The 22,934-nt window shown below is 36.5% G+C and overlaps 5 protein-coding genes across 22 annotated transcripts; 2 read left to right on the top strand and 3 right to left on the bottom strand.

Moving 5' to 3' along the window:
• Window positions 1-674: 674 nt before the first annotated feature.
• On the bottom strand, window positions 675-6,631 carry LOC125191140 (putative sugar phosphate/phosphate translocator At1g06470). Its single transcript, XM_048088623.2, has 13 exons — window positions 6,453-6,631; window positions 5,477-6,176; window positions 5,183-5,349; window positions 4,554-4,639; window positions 3,661-3,710; window positions 2,874-2,941; window positions 2,679-2,779; window positions 2,509-2,521; window positions 2,117-2,301; window positions 1,808-1,894; window positions 1,574-1,668; window positions 1,291-1,420; window positions 675-1,001 (listed from the first exon to the last, which is right to left on the bottom strand). Exons 2-12 carry the CDS (start codon window positions 5,983-5,985, stop codon window positions 1,297-1,299), a joined length of 1,485 nt encoding a protein of 494 aa, XP_047944580.1. The 5' UTR covers window positions 5,986-6,176; window positions 6,453-6,631; the 3' UTR covers window positions 675-1,001; window positions 1,291-1,296.
• Window positions 6,632-7,578: 947 nt separating this feature from the next.
• On the bottom strand, window positions 7,579-10,073 carry LOC125188016 (heat stress transcription factor A-4c-like). Its single transcript, XM_048084745.2, has 2 exons — window positions 9,225-10,073; window positions 7,579-8,950 (listed from the first exon to the last, which is right to left on the bottom strand). Exons 1-2 carry the CDS (start codon window positions 9,438-9,440, stop codon window positions 8,018-8,020), a joined length of 1,149 nt encoding a protein of 382 aa, XP_047940702.1. The 5' UTR covers window positions 9,441-10,073; the 3' UTR covers window positions 7,579-8,017.
• A 1,161-nt stretch (window positions 10,074-11,234) lies between these two features.
• EMB2758 (Tetratricopeptide repeat (TPR)-like superfamily protein) lies at window positions 11,235-19,339 on the top strand. Of its 17 annotated transcripts, none has more exons than XM_048084742.2 (8): window positions 11,235-11,444; window positions 12,675-12,763; window positions 13,004-13,218; window positions 13,348-15,542; window positions 15,790-17,637; window positions 17,783-18,395; window positions 18,686-18,847; window positions 18,951-19,339. In XM_048084742.2, the coding sequence occupies exons 2-4, from the start codon at window positions 12,756-12,758 to the stop codon at window positions 15,453-15,455; spliced, it is 2,331 nt and encodes a 776-aa protein (XP_047940699.1). In that variant the 5' UTR covers window positions 11,235-11,444; window positions 12,675-12,755; the 3' UTR covers window positions 15,456-15,542; window positions 15,790-17,637; window positions 17,783-18,395; window positions 18,686-18,847; window positions 18,951-19,339. The 17 variants fall into 17 exon arrangements, with proteins under 17 accessions (XP_047940699.1, XP_047940695.1, XP_088914545.1 ...); XM_048084738.2 differs by having other exon boundaries at window positions 13,004-15,537; window positions 15,790-15,843; window positions 17,191-17,637; XM_089058419.1 differs by having other exon boundaries at window positions 13,004-15,537; window positions 15,790-15,843; window positions 16,689-17,637.
• Window positions 16,324-19,197, bottom strand: LOC125188012 (putative late blight resistance protein homolog R1A-3). The gene is made up of 2 exons (XM_048084725.2): window positions 16,588-19,197; window positions 16,324-16,486 (listed from the first exon to the last, which is right to left on the bottom strand). The coding sequence occupies exons 1-2, from the start codon at window positions 19,195-19,197 to the stop codon at window positions 16,448-16,450; spliced, it is 2,649 nt and encodes an 882-aa protein (XP_047940682.1). The 3' UTR covers window positions 16,324-16,447.
• An 853-nt stretch (window positions 19,340-20,192) lies between the features above and the next one.
• Window positions 20,193-22,503, top strand: ACD32.1 (alpha-crystallin domain 32.1). Of its 2 annotated transcripts, XM_089058422.1 has the most exons (7): window positions 20,193-20,381; window positions 20,995-21,108; window positions 21,198-21,438; window positions 21,539-21,653; window positions 21,818-21,982; window positions 22,071-22,190; window positions 22,307-22,503. In XM_089058422.1, the coding sequence occupies exons 1-7, from the start codon at window positions 20,283-20,285 to the stop codon at window positions 22,374-22,376; spliced, it is 924 nt and encodes a 307-aa protein (XP_088914548.1). In that variant the 5' UTR covers window positions 20,193-20,282; the 3' UTR covers window positions 22,377-22,503. The 2 variants fall into 2 exon arrangements, with proteins under 2 accessions (XP_088914548.1, XP_047940706.1); XM_048084749.2 differs by lacking the exon at window positions 22,071-22,190 and having other exon boundaries at window positions 20,202-20,381.
• Window positions 22,504-22,934: the final 431 nt, after the last annotated feature.

Raw genomic sequence — 22,934 nt, 5'->3', positions numbered from 1 at the left:
TCAATGCAATGCGAGTGATGCTCACGTAGTGTATGTAGCATTACAATATTAGCCTCTAGTATACATATATATATATATATAAATTATCTTATTTTTTATGTATAATTTTCTATTTTAATAAATTTAAATTAATTAAATGAATGAGCTGTTTTTAAAATTAAGAATATATAATTAAAAATTAATTTAATTTTCTGGAAATATAAATAACAGCACTCAATTGATTATAGGGATGTGATCAAATGAAAACTCTAAATATTGTACAAACTCAAAACTATGATCTTGACCTTTGAAAAATGTCAACAGATCAAAAAAAAGCATCAACAGGAAAATGTCAACGAAATTTCAACAGTAATCAATGATTAATGTTGTGTTGATATTGTGTTGACATTAATTAAATCTTGAAATTTTACACTGTGTTGATATTATATTGAAACTGTGTTGAAGCTATGTTGAGGAGTTTTGAGTTTGTACAATATATAAGTTTGCATTTTATTACTACCCATTTATTATATAAGGTTGAAATTGCTTCAACACCCGACAAGTAATTTGAATAAGAAATGAAAAAAATACACAGTTATTCTCTCGAAATAAAAGTAAAAGAAAATGGAAGGAAAGAGCAACACTCAAGCTTAATATTAACATTATTTCAATATCAAATCAATAAAAAAGTACTCTTGGCTGATAATTCTTTGAATATTGATAAAAAGTTGAAGTTATACAAGATAGAATACAAGCAGAAGCTGAAGACCAATAAAATATGATGAATATACTCTTGGCTTAGAATTCTTTGAATATTGATGAATATGGTAAGCTGCTATTTTATGGTAAAAATTTGTTTAAACTTTACACTCTTTTGCGGTAACGATCTTGATTCAGAGATAAATCACCGAAAAATCCAGTATTCCAACGTCCAATCCTTCCTAGACTTGAATCAACGATGATGCACGACCCGTAAGAAAATCCGAGGCTCACACCACGCGCTAGGGCTTGATTCGTTCGACCTGCCACAATCAAAGATGAATTCCTACTTCTCCACCGTGAAAGAAAAGGGATGGAATAGTATATCCTAATTTTTAACAGTTCTAGAATTACGCGAGAAACGATCGTTTAAAGGGCTAAACATCAACGATGGATCATAGACAAAAAGAGAGAGACAACAGCATTTTCAGTAGCCTATCTACGATGGATCTCGGAATGATTCCAACGTTGAAAGTGTACTGCGTTAAAAGTAGCATGCTAAAATCATCAAGAATGATTCCTACTTATTTGAGAAATCAGTAATGAGCTTACTCGAGTTCAATGATTCGGATTTAAAGGGCTATCTTCTTCCTCATCCAGCTCATCGAGGATAGCGTATTTTGAGGCTGCATTATCTGTTGGTGACTTGATAGATTTCTCTCCCTTCTGTAACTTATCGTATCTGATAGAAAACCAAAATCAAATAGATAGTTAAGAGTCCCATAAATCATGAACCGGTGAAGGAGACAACAGCAATAAAATTTGGAGGAAAATCGTTTACAGCAAATCAGCAATTGCAAATCCAGACATATGGAGTGAAAGTGTAATAACTTACTTGTACCAGTTAAACAAACTGACACCAACCATTATCGTCAGAAGGCCGAGCCCTTTCATCCAGGTGAACTGGTCATGGAAATACAACACAGCCACCTGAAAACAAGTCAATAAAAACATATGTAAGAAACTCTCCACTATCCAATGTCATCGACATATATTTGCCAAATAAATTATCACATTAGTAGTTTCTACTGAAACGTAGGACATTAATAAAAAAGGTAATCTATTATACCAAAATAGTAACAGCTTCCTTCACGACCCCTGCTATTGTTACAGTCACTGCACTTGTTACCGACACAAGAATATATTCCGTTAGTACCTGCAATAGTGTATCAAGTAGGTCAGAAAAGTGATTAAAACTGAAGAACGCGTAACTTTAGAGAAAATGCGGAGCATGGAGCGTCAACTCCTGTAACTGATGCCAAGTAAGAGAATAGGCTTTTTAATAGGGGAATAAACAATTCATGGAATATATAAATTACCGGGTGAGTATGCCATCACCCTACCGAATAGATTGGTTTAAGTATTTAAGAGATTTTACCATGAAGAAAGCTAGGGTGCCACCAAATAACATCAGCAAACTACTTCTCAGAATATGTGATGAACTATTGAAGTAATCGCTCTTTCTGAACTCATGCCATGGATCGAGCATTAAAGAAAGAAGACCAGTTGCAATTGCCATTACAGGGGTCACATAGCTCATCAAAGTAAGTGGATTTTTAAGACCTAGAAAAGAGACAAAAGTGCCATAAACATAATAGAAAAGGTGGAACAGCGTCACAGACCAAAGTCGAAGACAAGCACAAAATGCTGATTAGAAAATGAGAGTTCGTGATTTACTTATGACAACAAGTATGTCAGCATAAATAACTGCACGTTGTATCCTTCTTACTAGAGTTTACATGTTGTCGAGAGAGTTATATGATGTCTTACCATAGGTTTCTTTCTTCATTCCAGTTTCGATATCATCATGTACCAATCATTAAAAAACAAAAGAAAGGACACATCCATGAGAGGATATAAAGATAATATAACAGAAACAAGGAATAATATTCAGAAACCAAAAATTTAATTAGTTGAGTAAGGTATAATCCAGCTTATACCTGGAGGAGAATTTGTGTCATTGTCCAGCGAAACCCAGACATGACAGCAGCAAGCATAACAAATATGAAACCCCAAAACTCAAATTCTGCCTCTCTTGCAACTGCATTACGGTACAAAGCGTTAGAGGTACAAATGATTAAGGCTATCTTTATCTTGATTCTAATTCTCAGGAAGGATGTCACAAATCATCTCACCCGTTAATAGTACCCCCGCAGAAATGACAGTCATGATGCCAAGCAGCTTAAAGCTCGGTGACTCCAATCTTGAGAAAAACAATTTTCAAGTCAAAAGTCAGTTCATTACTATTTTATATGCAATTTACAGCCAAAAAATAATATTCCCGGATTTCCCATGAAAAATAAGATATTAGAGTAATTTGAATAATATCAAATTTTCGAATCAGTAGTAAGACACAAAATATAATAGCAAGATCTTCCGGGTTAGTTAAACATGAATATATTTTGCTGCTACTATACGATCTAAATCGCATGGTCCTGGGCTAGTACCTTCTTCCATGTATTTTATTCTATCCTGCAAAGGGCTGACTATTTTGAATATTCACTGTGTGTTCGTAAAAGTTCCCAAGGATTTCAAAATCAAAATGAGTGAACTAATGTTACAAAAATTAGCGATATAAAACAGAGTGATCTCATCAGCAAGAGTAACTATCAGTAGCATATATTGCAAAATATAGCCATATTTAGAGAACATTAAGTGAGCTATTAAATGACCTTATCTAAACTTTGCAAATTAACCTTGAAAAATGCTGCAATTTCGACCCCTAAATATTACTTAAACACTATGTCAGATTCATAACAACAAATTTAGTTGAATCTCAATGACGCTGCATATGGTGCCGGAGAAGATAAGAACCAATTGGGTTTCAGAGAGAGAAACCCATTTCAGTTCAAATAAATGTTCTTAGAAAGTCTTATGGTACATGGTGATGTAAAGCAAGCAGGCTAGTTTATGGAAAAATACCTGAAAGCAAAGGCAAAAAGAAGGAGAAATATTGGTGCTGCAGATTTACACTGCAAGAAAGGAAATAATAACTTCGTTATCTAAGCATTCCCAAGAGGGAGTAAAATATCCCATATTGAGAATAATGTCTCCAAGAGTCCAAGGTAAGTCAGGACACATGTTTTAATCTATGTTTCAGAATGTAAAGTCAAGACTATACAGCCTTCTGTTCTAAGCTTAAACTAAGGTCCACATTAGTATCTTATATTAGCAAAGCAAAGAAAAATCAATAATCCTGAATAGCATGTAGAAAGAAACCACCAGGACTTGCAACCTTACGTTCGTATTTCCTATTTTACTGATGAGTCTCAGTATAGCTCATTTCACGCAGTTTTAGGTCTTTCATTTAGTCCTGCACACATGATAGCCATGGGTTTTATGGTGTCTCGCCTTGTTAAAATACTCATGTCAAGGCTACACAGCAAGGTCTTGTTTATGAGTTCTCAAGTATGATATTCTATAAATAGCTGCATAAAGACCAACATATCAAATTTGGTTTGGGAACTCTTCATGTTTGAGAAAATTTGACTACTATCACTCACTTCATGTGTCAGTTCTCCATTTTTCCATTTTAACCTATCCCCCAAAACATTGCCCGGTCCATTTTTGGTAACTACCTCGCCACTTACCCTCCTACTATATCAACTTATTTACATAAATACCAAGCATGAAGTACACACTTACATAACATTTACGATAAAATACATTTCCCCTATAATAAATGTGGGCTCCTTTTTCACTTATGTACACACTTATCCAACATTTATTAAAATCAATGCCGGGAAGGAATGAGAACATGATTTAAGGTACGGCGGGAGTATAATTAATAGATCTGATAAAGAAGAATGACTCACCATGGTGGCAAATGTAACAGAGATGAAAACCAGAGATAGGTTACTCAGATTTATATCCAGTGCAGTGCTGAGAGCTGTCGGTACAACTGTGAAAGGCAAAGGCCATCTGTACATTAGTTGTCAGAGAAGTTAATGATACTAGCGAAATAGATGACAGTGACTAAATTTAAATTGTTACATTTGTAAAGATTTATTCATCAAATTTAGGTGAATGAAAACAGCCCATTAACTACTTTTTCCATTTGGATCAACAATCAACTAAATCTTAGTTTTATTTCTAAATCTACTCAAACCTATTTCAAAACATAATCCAATGGTTGGAAGATATTAAAGTGCTCTTCAAGATAACCTACACAAAATGTTGAGCCAAACCTAATGAGGTGAATATTAAAAATTCAAAATTTGAGACCAAATTTCCAGAAAGTACCTCTTATATACTATCTTTACAAACAAATTAACCTCTAAGATTAGCAGATATGGAACCGTGGTCACAAGCAAAACCAAGGTCACTACAACAATATGCCTATTACAGATATGACTGGGAAAATTAGCCGACTAACTATATGAATCATGTGGAAGTCATGTCATAAATAGTTCTAAAATAAAAGGGCGGTGAACCTTTGTCCTACCTCTCACAAAGTAATCCTTCCATGACATATCAGAGGGTTGAAATCTGTCAGACCAAAACCATGTAATGCCCTTTGACAAAACAGCTTGCATTGAAAAATGGATGGTATTCATTAATAACGGAGCAGGGAATTTCCCCATATCGTCTCCTAATAAAGTTTTATTGTACCTGATCCAGTCAAAAAAACAAAATTGACAAATATAAATAACAACTATATGACACATACTTGAGAACCAGCATCCAGAATCCAGCCAATAACAAAACCAATTAGAATAAAGATAAAGAGCACACTTACAATGTCAAAAATGTACTGAATGTGTACCAAACCAGTATAAAGAACAACGTCTTCAGCACGTCAGCAGCAGAAACCGGGTTCTCCATCTTTTTCCTAGATGTATCATTGTAATCGACGTGATTAAGGCCATTGGTGCTACCGGAATATATTTCAGCATCAGGCCGACTTTCAACGTCAAAAGGCACGTACTCATTTTGATTTCTCAATCCATTAGTGGAAACACCACCATTGCTTCCACTATGGTCCATCCTGTGGCGAGATTCACTATAATAAAATCTTTCTCTGTCTATAGTTCCTTTGTCTGATACTTGCGACTGAACCAAAGGCAACTCAAAATCAAAGTCTTCTTCATTCACTCCCTCATTACGCAATGGAGCTGATCGAGGGATTCCATCCTCATCACACCAACCCGAGAAAGAAGGTTCCCGCCTGATTCGTACTCTGTTTACACTCTCAGTTACCTCATCACTTCTGCCTTCCTCAATACTTCCCAAATCGCTCTCTACCATTGCCTTCACCACTTCCTTCTCCAGCCATTTAAATACTAACCTCTACACCACATAATGCTTCACTCACTTCTTCAAACACAAACTGATTTTGACAAAGCAGCACCTTAAACCCTCAGAACCAACAAATCCCCCAACAAAAACAACAAAAGTTCAATCCGAATCAAATTTCTGCGCCGCCAGCTAAAAGAAAACTACACAAAACAGCACACAGACACTAATCAGACATTTTCCCCCAAAAATAGGAGAGTCCCAGAAATTCAAACTCTAGTCAATCATCACACCAAACAACCGCCAAACTTTGTTTACTTAAATTGGAAGCAACAACTAACTAAAAATCAAATCTGGCAAACAAATCCATGCCCATAACTAAAAATTGAAAATTTGGACCACTGAAATCAAGATCATGAATTAGAAACACACAGAAATAACGGCGACAAGCAGAGATGGATCGAAATTCGAAAACCTACCCGATTTATTCACTTTTTGGATGTTTCTGAAATTGGGCGTTTGGTATAGGGAGATATAGAGAGGGGGTTTCAACTTCCAGGGATCGATCGATCGGATCTATGCGTCGCTTTTTGTGAATTTGGTGCAATGTGATTGAATAGCTGTCGGCAGTTAAACTGCTTTATATTTGCTGGTAACGAACTTATGTTTCAACTCTACGAAACCTATGCTCTAAAGTTGAAAATAAAAAATAAATATTTCAAAATTATACTCCCTCCATTTTATTTTTCTATTTTGAATCTCATTATAATTTTACTATTTTTGATAAATAAAATTCAAATTTTATTTTAAAAATATGATTTGCATTTCAGTCACTCATATTTCTTAAAATGTGTGTTTAAGTAAAATGAGATACACAATAATGGACAAGGATGTGATCAAATGAAAACTCTAAATATTGTACAAACTCAAAACTATTATCTGGACCATTGAAAAATGTCAACAGATCACAAAAAAGCATCAACAGGAAAATGTCAACAGAATTTCAACGGTAGTCAATGATTGATGATGTGTTGATATTGTGTTGACATTAAAATCTTGAAATTTTACACTGTGTTATATTGTATTGAAACTGTGTTGAGAAATTTTGAGTTTATATAATATAAAAGTTTGCATTTTATCGCTACCCATAATGGACATGTAGGAAATTTTGGATATTTTACCAACTTACACTCCACTTGGTGATTGGACTTGAGGTGTATTGTGATTTTGCAAAAAATAGTATATTTGAATTTCTATATTTAATTTGTGTTTCGTTAAATGGGCGTTTTATTTGGACTATTTTTCATGTTCGTTTACCTACAATTTATGACGTTAGACCTAAACAAAAAATGTCCATTATCATTGTACCAACATTAATAGGAGAATTTTATTTGAATTTTATATTTTTTTCGCATTCACTTAGTCTAGGGCCAATTTGTTTAGTGACCAATAGTATAGATTCCCTCCATAGTTGGTTTATAAATATATCCAAAATATTTCATGCTATAGTGAGGTTTTGATGATCAATACCATTTCTTCAAACTTCAACAAGGCAATCTGCATAGTTTCATGTGGATAGATGACGAGAGAGAGATATGAACAATATATACATAGAAAAAGATATACTCATCAAATCATGCAAAGGTAAAAACATTAAAATTGCAAAAATCTAGAACAAGAAAACCAAATGCATCATCTAATATATATCATCATGGCATCTTCTAACACGATACTCCCTCTGTCCGCCATTAGGAGTCCCGGTTTGCCATTTTAGTCTGTCTGCCATTAGGAGTCCCAGTTTACCATTTTAGTCTGTCCGCCATTAGGAATCCCGGTTCACTTTTACTATAAATGATAGGTACACATCACTTTCCACTAATTCATTCCACTCACATTCTATTATAAAACTAATATATAAAAATAGGTCTCATATTCCACTATCTTTTCTCACCCACTTTCCTCTATATTTCTTAAAACCCGTGCCGAACTCAAATGAGACTCCTAATGGCGGACGGAGGGAGTACAAAACTACGAAAGAACCGTGTCAGATCCTCTCGGCTTGAGAGAGATGCCCCGGGTGTTGTGTTGTGAGGCCATCCACAGTCCACCAAGGCTTGTGTTCATCCGCAAATCTACTAGGATTTGTCGTCCTTTCGTACGCCTCTCTCTGCTCCGCCTGCACCATAGACGAAGCAGGAGCCTCGGTCAGAAACTGCTGCCAGAAAACATCATTAGCAGCCACACCCTGATATCTAGCATCCGGACTTATGTTCATGTCGACTCCTGATGGCTTGTTAGGCCTCGACTCAGGATCAATGCGTGTGGATGATGTAACATAAGCCAAAGATTCAGAACAACACTCTTGTGGAGGCGTGCAAGGTGGGGCGTTGATATCAGAATCCATAGGCGAGGATGGCGCGTTTTCTGGAGGGATTTGGTCGATCTCGCGAAGGAACGTCTCCCAGAAAGTCAGAGATGAGTCCAGCTTCTCAAGGTGTTTCAAGTCCAACACTGGAAGAGGTGATGAATGGCTGGGATCCTCTTTGATCAGCTTGGCTTCGTCTCTCAAGTAGCGCAGAGCCAGCATCCGTCTCTTCTTGCTTGGGGATTCGGACTGGTCCATAAGACCCGAGCCATAGCCCGGGCTCTGCAGCAGACGAGCCAAGCTATCCACCAGCTGCCGCTGCCTTTGATCAATGCCTTGCAATATCTGCCCCAGTGATCTCAGCTCGTCCTCGTAACCTTGATTCTTCTGCCTATAACTCTCCACCTCTGTCTCGAGGGAAACTCTTTCTCGCTTCAACTTTTCGATCTCCTTCTCATACTCCTCCCTCTCTGAGTCGGTTACTGCGTTCACATTGCCCGAATGGCTGTGGATAGGCTTTCGCCTGCGGATGTTACTAAGTAGATGCCTCTGCCCGCGGATAAACTCTTCATTCGCAAACTCCCACTGCTCCGGATCAACCTTCCTAAAGCCCTACAAGTCGAACGAAACTCGAGTCGGATCATCTCAATCATTCTAACCAAGACAAGAACTTCATCTAAACCACTTGAATCCCCAAACACCAAATCACAAAACACAAAATTCATTGAACACAACACACAAAACACAAATCACAGGTCACTGAATTCCTAAACCTTAAAACCATCATAGAATCTGATACAAATCACAAGTGATTGAGCAAACACAATGAGATTAACTAGCATGATAAGCTTGAAAGATGAGTGATCAAAGAAAACAAGGGGCTTACATATGTATTAAGCTGTCTGATGAAGCTGGAGAAATTGTTGTGCTTGAAATACTTGGGCAACAAATCACCAGCAAACTCAGGTGGATTCCAAACCACAAAACTATGACCTGTTCTACTCCAAGACACAACACCATTAGTTAGATGATCATCCACCATTTCATAAGTTTTCAGCAGAAATGGCGCCGGTGAGCTAGAGCTACCACTCGCTCCATCCATCTCTCCCTCTCTCTCTGCAATCTCACAGTAATCAATACAAAAAAACCCCCCAAAATCCTCACTGTTCCAGCTAAATACAAATTTTTTTCCTTCTTCTAGAAGCACTCTACCTGTATGATATAATGCCAATAAACAATTCTAATTTACATAGCTAAAAAAGTGTACAATTCAAGAATAGAAAAGGGGGTTTTCAAATTTGTTTCTTGTGCAAACTGAGGGATAACAAAATCAAATAAATAGGGAAACTTGAAGGAGCACGAGATTCTTGGAGAAAAAAGAAAGCAAAACGCAGAGATGAGAAGCATAAATAGACATGGAGAAAGCAGATTAGTGGTGGCATGGTCAAAATTTGAAATTTTGACGATTTGGGCGTAATCAAATGCAGGACTTTCAACAGCACCTTGAGTCAAAACATCCATTCAGTTGCATCGTTTTTCCTTTTTCTAATTTGTAATTATTATACAACTTTATGGAAATGCAGTTGAAAATTCAAAGATGCGGTGCTTTTGATTTGTTTATAGCTGTTGATGTCGTTGAATTCAACTCCGGTGAGGACTGAGGAGAATTGAGGTGACGGAGATCAGAGACGCAGTCATAAATCGTCATTTCTGAATCTAAATTCCGAATATAGACAACACTAGTCAAGAGAATGTTTCTCTTTAAATATTTTAGAAAATAAATAAACTAATATAAAAATAGTTCTTATTTAAAAAAAGAGTAAAGGTCAAAACTGGTCCTGAATATATATTCATTTTACGATTTTGGTCCTATACTTTATCTTTTGAATTTTTGCATCATGATAATTTCAATTCAGATCATAATTGGTCCTACACTAACAATTCCGTCAATTTTTGAACGGTTTTAACCCGATTTTGATGGTTATAACAGTCTCGTTCTGGTTAAAACCGTTTAAAAATCGGTCAAAATCGGGTTAAAACCGTTTAAAAATTGACGGAATTGTTAGTGTAGGATCAATTGTGATCCGAGTTGAAATGTTCAGGATGCAGAAAATCAAAAGGTAAAGTATATGACCAAAATCATAAAATAGACATATGTTCAGGACCAGTTTTGGCCTTTACTCTTTAAAAAAAATACTAACATTTCAAACATACGATAAGTTGGTTAGTGAAGGAGTTTGAAAATTTATTCAAGAATGATCTTGCACACCAATTATTACTCCCTCCGTCCTAAAAGAGTTGAGTCGTATTTCTTTTTAGTCCGTCCCAATAAAGTTGAGTCATTTTTTTTTAATAAAAGACAAAACATCTAATCACTCTTTTTTTATTTCATTATTTACTTTACTCTCTCTTATCTTTCCTACTTTTTTCATCTCTCTTATTTATTTAATATAAATTCTTAACCTCCGTGCCAAAAATTTTGTCTCAACTTTTATAGAATAGAGGGAGTACTAGTTTTTAACCAGAACCAACAACCTTGTTTCACACCGAAAAAGAAATAAATTAGTAATTTAATTGAGATATCTCGAAAAGAAATACGACAGAAGTATGGACAGTCCCATGTGGAGGACTTAAGCCCATAATAAAAAATAAAAAAAAATCTCTTAAAATTCATTCACATTTTTTCAAAATAAGTATATAAAAGTCTCTACCAACCATTTAAATTATTTAAAAATATACTTTTAATTTTTTTTTATACTACAGCCTCTTTACAAGTTTATTTTCTGCGTATGTATTTTGGGTGTATAGAAATAAAAACTGGACCATCTATAATTAATAATCTTATGCATTTATTTGGGCTTCAAAATTAAGGCCCACTCTTCTAGTCCAATATTGAAGAAATAAAATTAAAATTAAATCTCCATTTCTCCTCCATCTTTCTGTCGCCGCGAAATTGCCGCCGCCGTATTTTAGCGCCGCTGTGACCTCCGCCTTTGCCGCCTTCCTTCTATGTCCAGTTATTGTCTTCTCCCTTCTCCAACTCCATCAATTTGAAGCTCAAGTTCAAGCAAGAAATTCATTCGCTTAATATTACTGTTGAAGCAAGGTACTGTATTGTTAACTCTAAAACATCTAAAAACCTTGAAATTATATGTCACTGCCTCTGGGAAAGCCTTGTGAATTATTTGATGAATTGTTGGTGCTTATGTAATTCAAGGATTATACTGAATTAAGCATGTTTTGAGTATTAAAATCGAGCCAAATGAAATCCTAGATTGAATATTTTAAGCCAAATCATTGCTAGACTGAATTGGGGAAGATGGTTTGTAGTGTATTGGTTTTGGTTATATACGTATTTTTGGGAAGACTTGGACTTGATTTAAACAAGAATGTAAACTAAAAACATAACCTTTTGGAATAGTTAAAGTGGCCTATTATTTGCTGGGATTATATTGCTTTAAGTTGTAGCTTTTGAGTTTTCGTGCTTATTTATGGTGTTAGTCTGCGGATTGGCAGTTGAGTATAAGGAGTTTTTAACAGAAGCTAGGAAGGTATCTGGAGAATCATAAAATTTTATTTGTCACTATCAGTTGGTAATACTTTTATTTGTGTTCATTTACTTGTTATGCAGCTGTTAATAATATGATGACACGGAGAAGCATTATATGTTCGATAAGGCGATAAATTGTGGAAGTTGTGAGTTTGTCTCTTGACTAAATGAATTTAAATAAAATAGGACTTTCAAAATGGAAATGTAATCATGTTTGGAGAAAATAAAATGTCAGTCTCTGGTAAATTCCATTGGATTCCTTCTGATTTTTAGCCAACTCTCTTTAAAGACATTATATTATCTGATCGCCTAACCTAGAATATCTTTTAAATAGGGGACTCTGAATTCTAGCCTTTATGCTTGAAATGAGCATATATATTAGACTAATGCTATAAATTAAGCTTGGTAACCGTTTGTTAGATGGAATTTAGCATATCGGCTCTATTTTGTATAAGGCCAGAGTTTAGAAAAAGAAGTAAAGTTCGTTGTTTATTTTGAATTGCTAAAGTAAGCAATTTGTATATCATGTTAAACTCCAGAACTAATAGTCTTAAATGTATATATGTACACTCACTACGATAACGAGGTGGGACCAGTCATCCTGGCCAAGTGAGGCAGTTCGCACGTGTGTTCACCGGGAAGACCTGGGCAGCCGGCGATTCAACCAGTCCCACCTCAAAAATATAATTAGACCTTCATATTTAAATGAAAAATTGGAAGGTTTATATATGATGTTTACCTTGTATGACAAAAAGTATTTATATAAGTTTTTGCTTAACTCAAAAGGTGTAAAAGACCCAAGCTCAAGCTACAAAGGAAGGAATAAGGTTCAAGAGTGAGAGAATAAGTAAATCGAACTTGTTGGGCATGCAAAGGTATTGTATGCACATTTTAGAGTTTAATGTCTTTAACTCCGATAGATATTACTATGTGCATGTGTGTTTAATGTGCTTGTGAGGTTGAACTTAGAAATATACTTGGGGTATCTAAATATTTTATATGAGGAGTACAGTAAAACTCTTCGGTTTGGCACTTCAAATACTTCAACTCTCTTTTTTTTTGGTTTCTGCTATCTTAGTTGTTCATCATTTTAAATTATTTATTTTTGTTTGTAGACGACTACCCGCCTGTAAGGGTGGGATTTCTTTAGACTATCTGTCAAGGTCAAGTTGCATCCTCTTCCATTGTTATAGTGTGAGCTGCACTAGAAATTTGGGTTATGGCAATAATGAAAGAACCAGAGAGATTGATGTTGAGGCTCTATTTAGAGCTTGCACAAAATCTGAGGATGTCAAGCACCTTCATGCTCTCCTTACTGTATCAGGGAAAGGTAAAAGCTCATTTGTCGCCACCAGGCTTATCAATATGCATTCCTATTTTGGCAATGTTTCCTTGTCTCGGTATACTTTTGATCAAGTCCGAGACAAGGATTCTTACACTTGGAACTCAATGATATCAGCTTATGTCCGAAACCGCCAGTCCAGTAAAGCAGTGAAATGTGCATTTGAGATGTTGTCAAGAACTGATGTTAGACCTGATTTTCATACTTTCCCCCCTGTGTTGAAAGCTTGTAGTGCTTTAATTGACGGGACAAGCTTGCATTGCTATATTTTGAAATCAGGGTTGGAATGGGATGTGTTTGTGGCTTCTTCCTTGGTGCATATGTATTGCCGTTTTGGATTTGCTGGTAAAGCATATACAATTTTCAAGGACATGCCATTTCGTGATACAGGATGTTGGAATTCTATGATTTCTGGATTTTTCCAGAATGATAATGCTAAAGAGGCATTAAGTATCTTGGATGACATGATACTGGAGGGAGTGAAGATGGATTCAGTGACCGTTGCTACTATACTCTCAGTTTGTGCGCAACTGAATGACTTATTAAGGGGGATGTTGATCCATTTATTTGTCATAAAACATGGTTTGGAGTTTAATGTATTTGTTTCCAATGCCTTGATTAATATGTATGCCAAATTTGGTGAATTAAAATGTGTCCTAAACGTCTTTGACCATATGCATGTCAGAGATATAGTGTCATGGAACTCCATAATTGCAGCATATGAGCAAAATAATCATCCATATGTTGCAATCAAGTTCTTCCATCAGATGCAAGCGAATAAAGTTCAACCAGATTTGCTGACTGTAGTCAGCTTGTCTTCCTGTGTTGCTCAAATGAAGGACCCTTTATGGGTTAAATCTGTTCATGGATTCATCACAAGGAAGTGTTGGATCACAGAAGATATAGTGATTGGAAATGGAGTTATTGACATGTATGCCAAATTAGGTATTACTGATTCTGCACGGAAGGTTTTTGAGAGACTTTCTCATAAAGATGTGATCTCGTGGAATACAATGATCACGGGCTATGCTCAAAATGGTCTTGCTGCTGATGCTGTTGAGGTATACAATTGGATGAAAGAAAATGAGGATTTGAAACCTAACCAAGGAACACAGGTTGCCATTTTACCGGCATATTCTCATCTTGGAGCTTTGAAAGATGGAATGAAAATCCATGGTCAGGTGCTCAAGGAAAACCTTGAGTTGGATGTCTTTGTTGGTACTTGTCTTGTTGACCTGTATGGAAAATGTGGGAGGTTGAGTGAGGCGATATCCTTATTTTATCAGGTATCTAGGGAAACCTCTGTACCTTGGAATACCATTATCTCATGTCATGGACTTCATGGACTTGGAGAGACGTCATTGAAATTTTTTGAGGAAATGTTAAACGAAGGAGTGAAGCCAGATCACGTGACCTTTTTATCTTTATTGAATGCTTGTAGCCATTCCGGTTTGGTTGATCAGGGAAAATGGTGTTTTCAAGTGATGCAGCAAGAATATAAAATGATGCCTACTTTGAAGCACTATGGTTGTATGGTAGACATGTTTGGTAGGGCTGGACTTTTAGAAACTGCATATAACTTCATTGAGAGCATGCCTATGAAACCTGATGCGTCAATATGGGGAGCTCTACTTGGCGCATGCAGGATCCATGGAAATGTGGAGATGGGTAGAAAAGCCTCGAGTCACTTGTTTGAACTTGATTCACAAGATGCTGGACACTATGTGTTGCTGTCAAATCTTTATGCAAACTTTGGACGATGGGAAGGGGTGAATGAAGTGAGATCACTGGCTCGGGATAGAGGCTTGTGGAAGACTCCAGGGTGGAGCTCAATTGAACTGAATAACAAGATAGAAGTCTTTTATTCAGGCAATCAGTCTCACCCACAGTATGAAAAGATACTTGAAGAACTAGGAAAAATAAATGCTAAGATAAAAGGCCTTGGTTATACCCCCGACACTAGTTTTGTACTTCAGGACGTTGAAGTGGATGAGAAAGAAAATATCCTTGCACACCACAGCGAAAGATTGGCTATTATCTTTGGCATTCTCAACACACCACCTAAAACTTGTATTAGGATATACAAGAATCTGCGTGTATGTGGGGACTGTCATAGTTTCACAAAGCTCATATCAAAACTCACAGAAAGAGAGATTATCGTGAGGGATTCTAATCGTTTCCACCACTTCAAAGATGGGCTTTGTTCCTGTGGTGATTATTGGTGACATGTTGAATAGTTGTCTGAATTGAAAATCTCCATTGATATCGTTATCTGTTCAAGAAGACAGGAAGCTCCCGATTTATCATGTAAGGTAAAGGATGCTGATCTCATATTTTTTTTTGTGTTGTCTCCGTATGGGTCAAAATGTAAAAATTACTTCATTTAAAACCTTTTGTTGCGACTCTTAAGTCCTAAAATGACAGGAGAAAGGCACATAATGATTTAAGAGATTGTCTAGAAATATGAATGATCTAATTCATTGACACCTTACAGTATTCTGCTTTCCTTTGGCTTGGCCTGTGAATATAATATCGTCTTGTTCTTGGATACGGATACAGGGGGATGCATGTGCAAGGTTTAGCCTATTTTGGTGCTCTGTCTATTGAAATGAGGTACTTTTTCAAACTAATTTCTAGTTCATGCTGGTGCGACTTATCATTAGCAGTTAAGTTAGCCAAGTACACCATTGATATATATGTAGCTGCTTTACTCATCTGATCCCCTAGCAGCTGATATAGTTGCTGCAAAATTTTGTTGTGGGGGAAATTCCTTGATCTCAGTAAGCCTGCTGCTATTTCAAGCTAACCCTCATATTTGTCCTTCTTCTTCATCGGTACATGTTGCACCTAACTCCACTAGAGTTTCTGGTTGTGTATTATATACTGAGTTTTATCTATGCAATTATCTTCAAGAGAATTTGTGAATACTTCTTGATATTTATCCTTTCTTACAATTCAACTTTAGCCTCTCTTTTTTGGTTAAACTACATATGTGATTCTTGTGTGTCTTTCTGGTTATGAACCTTTTAACAGTAAGGAAACAACATAGTATCATATTAGCATTCAATTACAGAACGATTTAAATTTAACCAATAGAAACAAGTTCCACAATATACATTACTTAAGAAAACCTCATCAGTGAATGTCTCTTTGATAAAGCATTAACACATATTCATCCTATTTGAATCTGAATCGTGAGGAAGGTAAATCATCCTTGTCATAGATCTTGATCATCATAGCCCTCATCCTCAAAATACTGGGGAAAAAAGCCAAGTTCTACATGTCAATTTCAACCATGCACCTTAAAAGAAAATGTTCTGGTATTGTCATATTTAGGTAAAAGGGTTTATAGAATACCTCATCAGAATAAAAACTTCCACTAGATGTGACTTTAGGAATGCAGACAACTTGAAGAGTGTTGTTTCCCATATCTTCTTGTTCCTCTCGTATCAGTTCAGCTGACTCCACTAAAGACTTCTTCGCATAACCCTTAATCTCAATCAATTCAAGAGGTGGAATTTCTCCAATATCATTTGGAATCTCATTGAGAAAACTACAAGAATAAAGCAGCAGGCGTTTGAGCCTCGGGAAATGGATGCTTTCAGTGATCCAATGCTCAAACCTCGAATCTTCAACCAGAAGAACTTCTAACTCTGGAAATGCTCCTTCCCTTGTCTCCCATGTGCCGCCATCACAAGTACAACCTTTTAATTTAAGTACTTGAAGATTTGGCAACGAACCAACAACAACTATGTCATTCCAAGGGAATTCCAGAGCCTTCAGAGTCAGCTTCTTCAGCATACTTGGAAAAGTGAACCTATAGTATTTTGGCCGAGATCGTACACAGTGGCCTGCATATATTTCCAAATTCTCAAGTCTATGCAGATGTCCCATATCATCCAAACAAGCTGGAGCTCCACTATGAACACGGCCTGAACAATCAATCTTCAACTTTTTCAGGTTTGGAATCATTTTCAGGACCCTTTCACGGCAACTCCAATGAGATACATAGGAGAGTGTTTGTAGGCTTTCTAGAGAACAAGATACTTCATTTGGATCATGAAAATGAATCGTACCATAGAAGTAAACATGTCTTAACTGTGGCATGCCCCAACTCAACCAGATATCACTTGCTTTGCCAAAGCCGTGGGTTTGCTCACGAATGATCAAAGTTTGCAGATTTTGAAGCTTTGATAAGGTTGTAGGAATGCCATGACTAAATCTAATGTCAAGATATCTTAAATGGAATAGCTCATACAGTTGAGCTAGAAATGGTGAGCATTCCACATCAACTACTTCTGCATCAAACACTCTCAGCAATCTGACTCTCTTGAGACACTCCAGATTTACCACACGATATGTGGAGCATTTGATGGAATGGATGGTTGAGCAATCACATCTCGAAAGGTAACTTAGATAGGAAGAATTAATGCTTACACGGCGTTGATTTTTTATTCTCTCTGTGAAATTAATCTCCTCGAAATATCTATACGCAACATCAAAGGTAAACTTGCTTAAAAAGAACTTACTTTCATGAGCTTTTCTTATGCAGAAATCCCTCATCAGATCGTGGAGACGACAACTTTTGACTCCACCATTACGTTTCCTCTTTGTGATCAAAACAAGGTTTCTCTTGATGAGATCCTCCAAGCACTCTTCTCCCACCTTTTCAAAGGATTCAGAGTCTATTGGATATCTCAGAAAACCCTCAGCGACCCATAATTTAATGAGTTTCTGTGCCTGGATCTCATGATCTTCCGGAAAGGATCCCATGTACAAGAAGCATGGCCTCAAATATTGAGGTAAGTGGGCATAACTCAAAGATAGTATATCTCCAATCTGTCCATGTTCCACAGTATCTCCAAGTTTCACATTTTCAGCAATGTCCTTCCACGAAGCTCGATCTTGCCTGACCGTGGATAGAAGTCCAGCAATCACCACAATAGCAAGAGGCAACCCTTTGCACCTTCCTGCGATTTCCTTCCCAATGCTTTCCAATTCGCGAGGACAATCTTCATCTACAAACACCTTCTGCTTCAAAAGATTCCAACTTTGGTCTGCATCCAATAATCCCAACTCGTAGAGCTTGCACGAAGGATCCGGGTAGGAAGCCACACCATACAACCTTGTGGTTAGCATGACACGGCTTCCATTACCATTATCAGGTAGTACTCCTCTAACTATATCCCATGCTTCCGTGCTCCACATATCATCCATCACAACCAAATATCTCCTTCCCATTAAAATTTGGTGCACTGATACATCATTGTCGATTTTTTTCTTTTCATCTTTGTTGAACTCTTTCAAGCACTCTAGGATGTTTGAAAGTATTCTCTCTGCACTATAATCTTGTGATATAGTGACCCAAACACGAATCTCAAATTTCTCCATAATTAATTGATCATCATAAACACTTCTGGCTAGAGTAGTTTTACCGATGCCACCCATGCCACAGATAGGAATGACATACAGCTTTTTGGATGGCTCTCCACAGATCCGGTCCTTTAGATCCAAAACATACTCTTCCAAACCAACCATGGCATCTTTGTGAATGAGAGGAGCAGTTGAAGTTGATGATGAGCTATGAGCACCACGTTGAATGCTTTTATATCTTGAGGTATCTTCAATTTCCTTCACTTCTTTATCAATCAAATCAATCTCCTTGATCACATTTTGCAGCTGTGCTAGTTCATGTTTTTCACTTTGATGGTCTTCATCAGGAGTTGGATAAACTTTTTCCAACACAAGATATTCTACGATATCTTCTGCTGCATTTGCTAAATCCCTCACTCTCCCTTCCAAACTGTTGAATTTGTCTGGAAACTTATCAAGGAAGTCTTGAAAGGGAGTGACATATTCAAGGAGAGGTGTGATTTGCTGCTTCTCTTCAGGGGAGATGGAATATAGATTACTATTGAGGGTTTGGTTTATGGTGTTTGTGAGGGAGACAAGAGCTGCATAAGCCATCTCTGTCTATACAGAGAAAAAAGAAGGAAATGGAAAAAAGTTGCTCAGCTTGATTTGTGGTTCATTTTTCAAGCAAAGGTTGGATATTGTGTTAAGAAAGAAGGGATCTCTACTTGATTGGTTATACTGTTTCTTCTTTTTATTTCTCACTTTCACACTAGGAGTTTTAATTATCACCTAGTTGATTAATTTCTCCCATTTATATTTGTACAATTGATTCCACATGGTTTTGAATCCTATCTTTTATACATCAATTATAGCACATGTAAAATTAAATATAGTCGGCAGAAAAGTCACAAGTTGTATAGTTGTATGAAAATTTGAATTTAAAAATTACTCCATCCTACAGTGGTACAAATGGATGCTTGAAAATTTGTTCTCCCATCGTCCAATAAGAGATATCACATTTTCCTTTATGGTCTGTCCTATAAAAGATGTCACATTTTCTTTTATGGAAAAAGCTCTCTCACACTAAAATAAATCTATACTCCCTCCATCCCTCTGTAATAGAGGTATTTCTTTTTGGCACGAGATTTAAGAAAAATTGTTTTAAATGAGTTAAGTAAAAAGAGAATAAAGTAGAAAGGAAAAAGGTAGAGACATGAAGAGATAGTAAAGTATTTTTTGTAAAAAAAGAAAATGACTCGGCTACAGCAGGACAACCCAAAAAGGAATACGACTCAGCTACAGAAGGACGGAAGGAGTACTATTTTCTCTATCCACCTAACACATAAAACAACTATCTCCTATAATCTCGTGTCAATCTCTAAGTATGTCATCTATTATGGGACGGAGGGGGTATTTTTAATCCATCCATATTTCACCGGATAATTCCCTATAAAAAATAATTTCAGAGCTAGAAAATGACACGTCACAGCTTCAAAAATGATATTTTTGGAGGGAGATTTTTTCTCTCTGTGAATGGGTCAATGGTGCTTTTCTCAGCTCAAATCAAATCATTGTGTTCACAAAAAATCAACATTTCACATCACAATGGCAAAATATCTGGAAACCCAATCTTAAATTGAGCAATTCCTTCAGCAGAAACGCTGCAGTGTGGTTGGTTAACCAAAGTGTTTGTGAAAATGCAGAGTGAAATTGTGAGAAGAAGAGCCAATATTATTGCATCCCATTTAGCTATCCATGAAGATATATCAGCCACTGCTACCCACGTTTTCCCCATGGTGATTGCACTTTCCCCAATTTTTTCGTTTTATGCTGTTTATTCAATTAAAATATCGCAATTTCTACTCTGAAATCGGTTTCTGGTTGTGTATTATACTGATTTTTGTTTAGTTTATGCAATAATCTTCAATAATTATTGATATTTACTGCCAATTCTGGTTTGTTTTGGTTCTTTACTTATGGTTCAAATTTTAGCCTCCTTTTTAGTTTAAACTACTAATACTACATATGGATTCTTGTGTATCTTCTTGAGAGATAGAGAGAGAGAGAGAGAGCTGTGTTTAGAATAAGAATGAAAAGGAAAATGTATGATTAACGTTTATGATGGAAATTTGAATGTATTAGTGTTCCATTTCTACTAAAAAGGAGAGATCTTGCTCATTGAAATTGTGCATTTAGAAATTATTTTATAACAGGTTAAACAGAAAATATAGTGAAGACTGAAGATCTTATAAGAATATAAGTTATTCGATGATTTTGTTTTTCTGATATTTTCATTATAGATGTAGGTTACAAGAGGATATTTATATGTCTCTGTTTCATGCTTCTTTATTTCCTCAGTTTTATTACAATATGTTTAACAGTTTTCCACTTCTTGATTCACATTTTTAGAGGTGTAGCAATAGTCTGAACTCTGTCATCCGGAGATACGACAACAGGATGCACTTTGCCCGGCAAGGATCGAGTTCTCAAGGTTGCTACATGAGACCGGCTTTACATGAACAGGTCCCCTAGATGTTTATGTAATTTTGTCATGTTGATCCATTCAAAGGGTGTTGTAAGTTGTAACTCACTCCTTTTTTCGTGTTATGCAGGGGAACTACGTGCAACCCAGCGTTCCTTCACAAGCCACGGATTCTGGACAAAAGGGGTCTACTGCCCTTGATGCTGCACCATCATATTCTAGACCTGCTCAAGTGGAAGCTTTCAAAATGGATCAAGGTTGCGGATATACTGACCCTTCTCCAGAAGGTCCCGTGTTTGCAAGGCCAACTACTGAAGAAGGGAAGCCCGTGTTGCAGTCTGTGGAAAAGGCTCGTAATGTTGCACAAACAGGTGAGTAAACTAGTTGTTTGGATTGCTCTCGTGGAAATATGAGTTCCAATCGATTTGAAGAGAATGTTGCATTGTTTTTGGATATTGCCTCATTCTACAGGATCCGAGTGGTCACCGAGAATGGATGTTGTAGAATCTGGACTCAATTATGTCATCACGTTAGAAATTCCCGGTGTTAGCAGGGACAATGTGAAGGTAGAGGTTGATGACCAAAGGTAAGATGCATCTTTGTGATTCATTTCAACCTTCATCGCTCCAGCTTCATACTTTCTACTGTTAGATTGCGTTTTTATCTTGTCTATGTCATGGATTTTTCCAATATGAATGCTGCATTGAGTCTGGTTTAGTTGAGGCGTAACGATGAATTATTATCTGACAGCCTGGTTATAAGTGGCAACCGGCTAAATTGGTCGTGTGGTGGAGGACTATGTTCCAGCAAGCCGATCATGACTTATCACATAAGGGAGATTTCACAGGGGCCATATCACATTGTTTGGCCACTTCCTAGTAACGCACAAAAGGATAACGTATCAGCAGAAATTCAGTAAGTCTCAGCTTTTATTCGCGGTTGGAGTTCTCTTTCGTTCCACGGATATTTGAAGTATGCTTCCGTTTTCTGATGGTTTTAAAAGACCTCTTGTCAATGTTGTGAATCTTGTGATATGCAAGAAAATAAACCACCATTTCAACTCATACATGCTTGTTATTTTTGTCATCTGTTCGGTCGATGCAATCCATCGTTTACTAGCAAAGTACAGAGAATTCAAATGTTCAGTTGTCTCGAAAATCTGGCAATTCTGCCTGTGTAAAAATGCTTCCTTTGTCTCATCTCAAATTATAATCTGATGAGGATGTGTTTGTGGTGCAGGGACGGGCTGCTTTGCGTTAAGATTCCCAAACTTTCCGGGCTACGGTGGCTGAGGAAGGCATACATGTAGGTCTAAATATACAGATAGCTGTTATGTGTTAATTAAACAGCAATGTGTGTGTGTGTATTTGTTAAGTAATTATCATTAAGAGATATGTATATGTATACAATGATATATTACACTTGCTTATTAGTAACTTGGCATTCCGCATAAACTAAATAAAATACTAGCATGAAACAACAACATAAAATATGAAACACAATCATAAAATTTGGTTTATAAAATAAAAGGTTAAATAAATGAAAATCCTATACAACATTCTTCTCTCCCGGCGGCCATGGTTGTGCCTCTCTGCTGATCGAACGTTTATCATAGTATGATTTTCCGGCTGCCACACATCACCATCAATTTCTCCGAATTTAGGACCCCTAAGACAATCGCAAAACATTAAAAATTGTGATTTTTAATTTCTAGTTTCCAAAGTTATGAATTTGTTCCGAAATACTATATGATTTAAATGACAATTCTCCAAATGACGTCGTTTTGTTAACATAACGTTTTGTCCATGTAAAATTTTTCCGATTGCCACATCACCAGTAATTTCACCAAAATTACAATCCGTGCAGT

The sequence above is a fragment of the Salvia hispanica genome, chromosome 5 (assembly GCF_029641045.1).
Source record: "Salvia hispanica isolate PSC_SH4W2 chromosome 5, Shi_PSC_v1, whole genome shotgun sequence".
NCBI lineage: Eukaryota > Viridiplantae > Streptophyta > Magnoliopsida > Lamiales > Lamiaceae > Salvia > Salvia hispanica.
Note: the sequence above shows the minus strand (reverse complement) of the source record. Positions and strands in the feature narration are given on the sequence as shown.